At 41.8% G+C, this 9,662-nt stretch overlaps 1 protein-coding gene across 1 annotated transcript; it reads left to right on the top strand.

Moving 5' to 3' along the window:
* The first annotated feature begins 203 nt into the window (after positions 1-203).
* On the top strand, positions 204-4,330 carry en2a (engrailed homeobox 2a). Its single transcript, XM_080217527.1, has 3 exons — positions 204-453; positions 547-738; positions 4,014-4,330. The coding sequence occupies exons 1-3, from the start codon at positions 204-206 to the stop codon at positions 4,328-4,330; spliced, it is 759 nt and encodes a 252-aa protein (XP_080073653.1).
* The last annotated feature ends 5,332 nt before the right edge of the window (positions 4,331-9,662 follow it).

Here is a 9,662-nt window from a genome sequence, read left to right as displayed (position 1 = left end):
TGAAGGAAGAAGGTTTTAGGGGTTTTTTTTTGTTTTAACAAAGCAAGATTGTGTGTGCTGTTTTTTTTTCCCCTCTCTCACGCACACACCAAGTTGGATATCGTGCGGGGAGCCAGTGAAGGCAAAAAGGAGAAGTGAGATTGGAAAGGGGAGGGGGGGTGGTGAAAGAAGAGGAGGAGAGAGTTCTGAAGATTTGACACATTATGGAAGAAAATGACCAGAATACTGCCCGCGTGGACAACCAGGAGTCGAGTAACGAGTCGAACCGGGTTATCATGCCCCTTCTCCAGGCGCCCGGCAACCAGCTCCCCCACCGCATCACCAACTTTTTCATCGACAACATCCTCCGGCCGGACTTTGGCAAGAGGAAAGAAGGTCACCGGGACTCCAGCCACGTCCCCGGGAGGGAGAATGTCAGCCCCTCGGCTCTGGTGGCAGCTCAGAGTGGAGGCAGTCCGCCCGGAGCAGGAGGAGGAGGAGGAGGAGGTGTGGGCGCTGGTGGAGGAGGTGGAGGTGGAGGTGGTGGTGGTGGTGGTGGAGGAGGAGGGGCTCCTGCCAGCCCCTCTGCCCCGGCCAAGAAACGTGATGTGGCGGCAGAAGGAGCGCGGAGGAAAGGCGAGAGCGCCGAACAGTCCTCCGACTCGGACAGCTCCCAGAGCAGCAGCACGGCAACTTCGCAGCCCATGCTGTGGCCTGCCTGGGTTTACTGCACTAGATACTCGGACCGACCTTCTTCAGGTGAGAAAACACCACACACACATACACAGACACACACAACCCCCACTCTTCATCTGTGCTTAATTCTAAAAAGAGAAATACAAGGCTAGTTTTACACTTCCAGGACAGGTATTACAACAAATTAAAAAAGGACACAATTCTCACTTCATTTTCTTTTGCAAGCCAAAGGCAACTTGAACTGAGCGAGTAGTGTCTCCCTGGCTGTTCTCAATCTCTCCCACGTGACAATAATATTTTACAGGGACGCTTCTTAGCCTTTCCAGCAAAGCAATGGCAGCAAAAAAAAGTTGCTGAAAATTGATCCTAACACCGCGGTGGGACATGCAATGAGCGTTTGTCTAAATGCTTGGGAAATAACAAAAGATAGGCCCCTCTCTCTCTCTCACACACACACACACACACGTGGGGTCTCGTCCACCCTCACTTCACTGTTAAAAAAATCATATTGCTGAATGAGTATATAAACCCGAGATTATTTTTTTTGGAGTGGGGGGAGAGAGAGAGGATAATGAATGTCACTCTCTACTTGACACACTTAGAGTCATGTCCAACTCTGAGATGGCTTTGCTGCTGTGTGTGTGTGTATATATTTTTTGTCCTCTCCAGTAAACCCAAAGGTTACATTTTCAAGTTTGGAAGGGGGCAGTTTTGCAGACAGGATCACCCGGTGAAGTGGCCGCTTCAAAATCTTTCCCAGAGCGGCTTTCGCTGTTGATATATATATTTTTTTCAATAGAGCGCCGACTGGGTAAATTATCACAGGACCTATTGTTTGAGAGCGAGAAAAAAAGCTCCATCCATTGTTAGATTAAAATGGACGATAACTAGGAGTTCCATTGCTGAAATAAGGTGCAAGGTTTTTTTCCCCCTCTCTAAGCAGAAATCTGTCTGGTAATTATTACAATATAAGAACACTCACGATGCGCTCCATCGCTCTTGTATGTCTGATGGAGCTCTTTGTTGACTGGTATTTAGCATATTTTTGTCAGGGAAGTGGGCCTCGCTAAACTAGCTCGGCTTCAGACTTGCAGCTTTCAAGGGCTGGGGAATAGATGTGGACGGAATTGGTAAAGAGTAAAAATATATATTTTTTAAAAATCCCTCGCAGTGAATGAACCCTCAGCGTACTGCACTGAAATCTGATTCTGACATTTCTCGAGGTGCAGAAAATGCAACTTTAGACCCCCCTCGGTATAAAAGACAGGAGTCAAATAATTTCGCCGGAAATAATAGGCAAATTCTGACCAAATAATAAATACCTCTGTTCTTTTAATTTGAGGGAATGATTATGTACAGGAGAGGAGGGAATGTTTAATTCATCGTAGCCTTTCGCTTTATTTCAAAATACATCCTAAGCGAGGCGAAATTTTGGAATACAGACCATTGTAGAATTGATCTCTGCTTGTAAACACAACTAGGCTTGTTACGCTGTCCGCTTTCGACATAATTATCCACATTTATTCGAACCTCGTAGTCCCGTGTGGTTGTGTCTGGTCGTGTGTTAGGTTCACACTTTTTGCCGAGCCGGGAAATGCATTAAAAATGTAACCGGCCCCAGCACCACAGTCGATTTGAAACCATCAGACAAAAAAAAACCCAGGCGACATTCCTCCTCCCTGCCCCCCAACCACCGAACCGTCACACTTCCTCCCAGTTCCAGTCAATAGATTTACTGCTACTGCCAACGATAACAATTTACCGAGAAATAGGTGCCCGCCGATTTTCCCCCCTTTCCTCTCACAAGCCATATTTTTTTTAAATGTACCCTTCCACATCTATCCCCCAGTGAAGCGAGAGAAACTTGCCTATTCCTGCCACTTCCAAATGTAGCTTGTGAACCAAACATTTGCTCCGATGGTGCTCCCTCCAACCTTTGATGATACTTTTTGACCCCAGGTTCAGGTAGAAATGAATGGTTTACTGGCTGACCTTTTATTCAAATAGATTTACTAATGGGATGTTCTTTTCTTTCTGAAGCGCCAATGGGGCTCCCCATTAATTCACCATTTTTTTTAAAAAAAAGTCTTCCTACCTCCAATTTAATGCCATTAAGAAATACAATTGGTAAATAATCATGGATCCGCATTTTATTAGACAGCTCACAGGATTGTCCAGATTAATAATAAATACGCCTGGATGACTTTTTTTCCCCCCTCCTTCTTTCTATCTGGAACGGTCAGCACACAATGTTCCATCTTCCCAATCCAAACAGCGAGGACGAGGCCACAGCCTGTGGGTTCATCTCTGGCCAATTTCTCAAAAAAAAACTTCACCAGTTTGTGGAACAAGGGCGCTTCGTCGAGTTCAATCCGGGATTCGAGACGCTACTTGTCCTGAGCAGCCCTGACGCTCGCAAATCGCTCCCATTAGCTCGGTCAAGTCGAGAACTCGAGCAAAGCGTCGTCCCCCTCTTCCCCCCTTAATTTGTAGGGCTGCTGGGTTTCGGGGAGAAGAGGCGTCAGGAGAACCTGGTCCAATTTGGTGGGGCTAATTTGCAAGAAGATCCACCGCACAGTTTGCGTTTGGACCAAGTTGCAGCTCACGCTGTAGTGTTGCAGTGATTTGTATCGTGTTGTACGCAGCATGCAAAAATGTCAGTTCCTGCAACCACTACATCAAAAACCTCAGTCTGTACCACTGAATAATTTAATTTCTGAAATTTACAATTGGGTGCTGATTGTCACAGTTATTTTACAGGCTAAAAATCAGCAGGTAAAACAGACAGAAATCGTGAATGGGCAATCACGACTTCAACCGAGACTGTTACCTTTTTAAAGTTCTGATATATTTGGGAGCGGAAAACGAAAAAGAGCCCAGTTTCTATCACACAAGAGTTTATTTTAAAAAAGACAAACTGTTATTTTTATTTTTCTGTTTCAAACCAAATTGCATTTTTTTAAAAAAGATTTGATTTATTATTGTCACATGTATTGGGTTGCAGTGAAAAGTATTGTTTCTTGCACGCTATGCAGACAAAACACGGTTCATAGAGTACATATGGGAGAAGGAAAGGAGAGGGTGCAGAATATAGTGCTACAGTCATTTTTTACAAGTTTATTTATTATTGTCACAAGTAGGCTTACATTAACACTGCAGTGAAGTTACCGTGAAAATCTCCTGGTCGCCACACTCCAGCGCCTGTTCGCTTAGGGTGTAGAGAAAGATTAATTCAATATATGGTAGGTTCATTCAAATATGTGAAGGCAGCAGAGAAAAAGTTGTTCTTGAGTCCGTTTTTTTTATTTGTTTTTTTTGTTCTTGTTTTGAAATTTTAGGTCCCAGGTCCCGCAAGCCAAAGAAAAAGAGCCTCAACAAAGAGGACAAGCGACCGAGGACAGCATTCACTGCAGAGCAGCTACAGAGACTAAAAGCCGAGTTTCAGACTAACCGCTATCTCACCGAGCAGCGCCGGCAGAGCTTGGCTCACGAACTGAGTCTCAACGAATCCCAAATTAAAATCTGGTTTCAGAACAAGCGAGCCAAAATCAAGAAAGCTAGCGGATCAAAGAACACACTGGCACTCCATTTAATGGCGCAAGGACTTTACAATCATTCCAGCACCGAGAAGGAACACAAGGAAGAGAGTGAATAGCAAAGATTTTAACAACTGAAGTGCGAGATACAATGCAATAATATAAATTTTAAAAAAAGGGCCAGTGTATTGAGAGAAAAGATACCAGCATAGTTTTTAAACAAAAATGAAATTGTATGAGATATTATTCCGCAATATTCTGTGTATATAATTCAGGTAAGGCAATGTAAAAAAAACTTGAGATATTTCAATATATGATGAGATTTTTTTGTTTGTTTCTGGGGTTTCAGAAACTATCTTTTTTTTGCCGTGGATGTTATTTGTTGGGCGCATTTTCTACCAAAGCGCCGACTGGATGCTGCAGACACTCTCGGTGAACTGTCTGATGTGATTTTTTTTAAAATACACTACACACAAACACACACACACACCACACACATACACACACAACCTGCTGAAGTCCAAAGAATTTTCCTGCTGTTGTTTTACAGAGAAAAAAAATGTTAAATTAAATAAATATCAAAATGTTTGACGCTACCACGAGGTTTACAGCTTTTTGGGGTCGATTTTGTTGAAGGGGATTGACAACAAGGCAATGTGTGGGGAATGTCTCCATTGTAGCAGCTCGCCTTTTAGACCACTTACATTCCCGAGGAAGGAACGGTTTTTCCACATTGGAGGGATTTGATTGTTCGGCTAATTTTGCAGTGAGGGGAGCTTGATTTTATTGCCCCCATCCCGCGAATTGTGCGAGTAGTTTAGGCATTGCATGTGGACAGCTCAACTTTCACTGTGTGTCTACCTTAGTTCCCAATCGAAATGGCTCAAACATTTGGGATATATCCACGAGTTGGAAGCTTGCAAGCGTCCGACGAAACTCTGGCAGAAATGTTTAAACACGGGAGGTTACAAAACAAAAAGTATAACCTTTAATTTTCAAAAAATAAGTTTAAAAAGAAAGGAGGGGAAGGTTAGAAAGCGAACGATCCGCAACGACGCGTTTCCGCCTCTGGAGCGCCTTCATGTGGTAGATAGCGAGGTGGAGAAGTCTCAAAATGTCAAGTTCAACTCACAAAACTTGATTCGAGATGTAAATGACCGGAAGTCCGGATAAAGGTTGTTTTTTTTAAAAAAAAACTTGAAAAGAGACACATACTTAAAATGGGGAAAGAGAAACATTTGATGTGCTCCAAATGACTTTCTGGCTCTCTTGCGATAGCATTGTTGTTGAGTGTAGGGTGGGAACTTTCTTTTTTAAGACAAGATACCATTCAGCAGAAAGCCACAAATCACCCTCTGCTCACCACATACTGGTGACTAGCCCGAGCAATGGGACGATCTGGAAATGGTTGCTGGTGTATTTGCTCTCTGCCGTGAGAGTACACTGAAAAAGGATCCTAGAGACTAGGACCTAATCTGGACTCTTCTCCGCCCTCAACTTGCAAGCGAGCAAAGCTTCACGTATAAACAACCCCTGCGGTTTTGTCCACGGTTCTGTATTTTTTTAAGGCGAAACGTGATTTTTTCCCCCTCCCGCTGTAACTAAGACCCGCACAGAAGCGTTCCCGCTTTGCAAAAGTAAAATTACCTTATTCGTTGATGCCTTTCAGATGCACTGAATTTTGAAGGATATGTGCCAAACACTTAACGCGGGCTTAGTTTCTGGTCGTTTAACCTCAACCCTTAAGTTGCGAAGAAGAGGTGCTGCCAGCAGCATGTTTAGGTCTCAGAATGATCCTAACGTGGTTGAATGTGCAGTTAAGGGAGACTTGGTAATCAAAAGATGTAGAGCTCCCAAACGGTGTGGTGCCGAATCTTGTAAAACAAAAGACATTATCAGAAAACTTAGCAAGTTGAGTGTAACTTGACTTTGCCCGCAAGGAGTACAAAACTGATAACATTAATTATGTTTTTGTTTTAAAAATGTTTTTCGTGAACTTCAGCTTTACACCTCTTCATTTTGGTTGACTGGCCTCGGCTGAGTGGTATACATAATACACACAGGACACTGGACAATGCTGTCTCCTTTAAGTAACTTAGCTGTTTGATTTCCGTGGAGCCGGTGTTAGTACAATGACACCGGGGAAAAGTTGTACAAAAGAGAAAAGAAAAAAATAGCAGCAAGTGCCTAGAATAGGAAGTATTCATAGGGAAGTAGGAACTGCGAGATATATTAGGTAGAGACGCAAACCGTGTACGAATGCTTTGCCAACTAGATATCAAAGAAAACCAATCAATCTGTATACATTCTTTCTAAATTATAATATTGTATGTGTGGTTTTATTTGTATGATTCCAGACTTGAAGCAATGGAAATTTTATATATATAATCTATATATCATTCATTCAAATTTGTCCTGTACAAGTGTTTTGTTCCGAGTGTGGATAAATAAACAACTGTACGCTCCTAGGCATAGCATTCAGTAATATTTCATTTAAAATCGAATGCGGATACAATGGAAGCCAGTGCAGCACAGGCAAAAAGAAAAAAAATCGAACACCGATTTCATTAGAAATTGAATCATTTTAAAGCCAAGATCATTGCCATAAAGGTTTTACATTTTCTATCCAATTTATCCAATCTCATTGAAATTAGACTTCGTCTGTGCCGATTTCTTACACTTTATATATAGCATGTTATGCAGCGACGTGCAATAACAACTTGACATGAAATATGCATAATTTGTCCCCCTCTGTTCTAATACAGTCTGGAACACGATGATTGAATCTAATTCGGCGAGAATATATTATGTCAGTATGGCGATAAACACTAAAAGGGATACGGTTTTTTTAAATAAAAGTATTTATTTTTATTTTTAAATGAGAAAACGCAGTTTATAATCAATGGATATTTTAATACAACAATATCGTTCTCTTTAATTTTACCAAAGGAAATAGCTTTGTTGTAATTACAGTTTGGTGACTCATAAATTCAGTGTAACGTATATAGAGGTTCTTAAGCATCGTATATAAAAATATAAATCAAACCCTCCCAAAATAAGCGACAGCAGGGAGAGTGATGAAGTCACAAGTTTAACACACCGACTTTAGCGTCATACAGTGTATGAGGCAAAATGCATGTTGTGTATGTGTGGACACATATGAAACGTTACTCGGTCTATTTATAAGTCCAATAATGTCCACAAAGGATTCTGACTAGCATTTTATAATATTTCAGCAGTCCGACGAAGTTTCGGAAAACAAAATTTAAAAATTCCTGAAACGACAGGCGCACATCTTGGTAAAACTGAAGAAAAGCCTGCATGCAGTATACCAAACAGGCCCTGCGTCTAACAATAGAACCGAGCACTGTGTTGACATGCTATATTCATGTTTCCCAAGACATTGCATGGTTGCATTAGGAAAATAAAGCCACGGTGTTGGAAACGAAGGGAAAACAAAACAAAATATTTTTAAATGAATAAAAGGGACTTTAAAATGTGTATAAATACGATGGGAAACAAAGGCCAGAGCTCAAATCGCTTTGGCTGAGATTCGTATTACATGCAACACTAAACAAAATTAGGGATTTTTTTATATCAGTGACTGATAATTCAACTGATCCTCCCTCCCCAAAAAAAGGAACAAAGCTTGTTGGCAAGCAATACTAACAGACCCTGTAATACTAACAAATATCTGCACTTTAAGAGGACAAGGGGAAACGATTCCAGTAGAATTTCCTTTGCATATTCTTAAGCAGATGCCAACTTTTGGCGAGTGGAAATTAACTGAGCATTTGTGGGGGTGCTAAATGTGGATGTTTCTGATGTTTTCTGCCGCCGTTTCTAACTGTCTTGGCGAGGAGAAGTCACTTCGAGACTTGTGGTCACAGCCTCGGCTGCGGGGAGAATGGACACAGAGGCAGCTTTAACACGTGGAGTTGGGCGAAAAACTCCCAAAGCAGAAATCTGAAAGACGAGCAAACGACATTCTGGGAGAAGAAATCGCCCTCGAAACTCCCCTTATTTTCACGTGTGACCCAAATTGTGCCGACTGATGCCAGTCAAGGGCTGAGGTTTGCATTGAGTGCAAAGGAGTCAAATAAAAATGAATGTAAATGTTGGAATCGAATGTTTACGATCATTTAATTGTTTAATGTGTTGTTCGGACAGAATCCGTATCCGATTAGCAGTGCTCCTGTAGATATGTTTCTGATTCTGTGGAGTGTTACCTATTTAAATACAGCCCAGTGAGATATCGATGGACGATGTTAGTGAAGGTAAAGATTCTCGAGTTTTTCTTGTTTTGGGTTCACCAAAGTCGCTCATTTTCAGTACAGTAAACCAAAGTGAAACTGTTTGTGGATGAAACATCACAAATACCATTTCAAATAACCAGGGCTGAACAACTGTAATCGACTCGTTGTTGACTGTTTGCGAAGCGCACCCCTGCAATACAAACCGCGGATTGTTTATAGAGTTACCTGAAGTACCGCGGTACAAACAAGCCATTAGTCAACCAAAACAGACTAAATATGATGGGCGGCCAGCATTCTGTGACAAGTGAAACATTAGGGAGCGCGTGGGTTTAACAGTATCCTTTTTTTCCTTAAAAAAAAGTCCCCTCTATTAAATGTCTGGGCTACTTGCTACAGTTAGAACGCGGGCATGAGTAGCTGTGCACAGACAGCATGAAGAAGTTTTGCAGGAGCAACAGCTGCCAATGTTGTAATGCTCTGCTTAGCAGATCACTAAATCTCTCGCCCTTGATAAAGCTATAACATGAAATGCAAGAGAAAGGACAGTTTCGGTTTACCAGAGAACTTGAAGCCGGTGCCTTGTAGAAAAATATCATTTTCCTTCCAAGTATTCCAACCCATTCTGATGATTTCAGATAACAGTCCAATTATTCAATGGGTTTAGCCACCTTAATTTTCGAATGAAAGGGTTTATTTCCCCTGAAAATATTGGCTGCTTTCAAATGCCAAAAAATTGAACAATTATTAATTGTGGCTGATGGACACAAGCTCCCCCCTCCCAAAAAAAACACTTAATTGGACTTTTTCCTCACTCCCAATATACAAGTCACAGAAGGGGCAAAGAGGTGAAGAGACCCCGGTCATACGTTTTTAAAGGTGTGAATTAACCTAGCCGCTCAAATGCCCAAGAATGTACAAATGCTCTTTTCTGTACTCTTGGGTACGGCTGAGCTTTGGAAAACATTCCAGGAATGATAATTAAAGACAGTTTCCCATCCGCGGAATGTCATTGTTAGCAAAATAAACGTCGCTTCACACTCCCGCTCACGTTCAAATTTCCCCTCGCTGATAAATTCTGAATCCCTCAACAAGATGCACATTTCACAGCACACGTTGTAAAGTTTGGAACCTTTGTAGCGAAAACTATCGCAACTTGTAATTAAAGGGACAGACCCAGGATTCCTTTCCAACAGCC

Source organism: Carcharhinus amblyrhynchos, chromosome 2 (assembly GCF_965287045.1).
Source record: "Carcharhinus amblyrhynchos chromosome 2, sCarAmb.v2.hapA, whole genome shotgun sequence".
In the NCBI taxonomy this organism is placed as follows: domain Eukaryota; kingdom Metazoa; phylum Chordata; class Chondrichthyes; order Carcharhiniformes; family Carcharhinidae; genus Carcharhinus; species Carcharhinus amblyrhynchos.
This window is presented reverse-complemented; position numbering and strand designations above follow the sequence as displayed.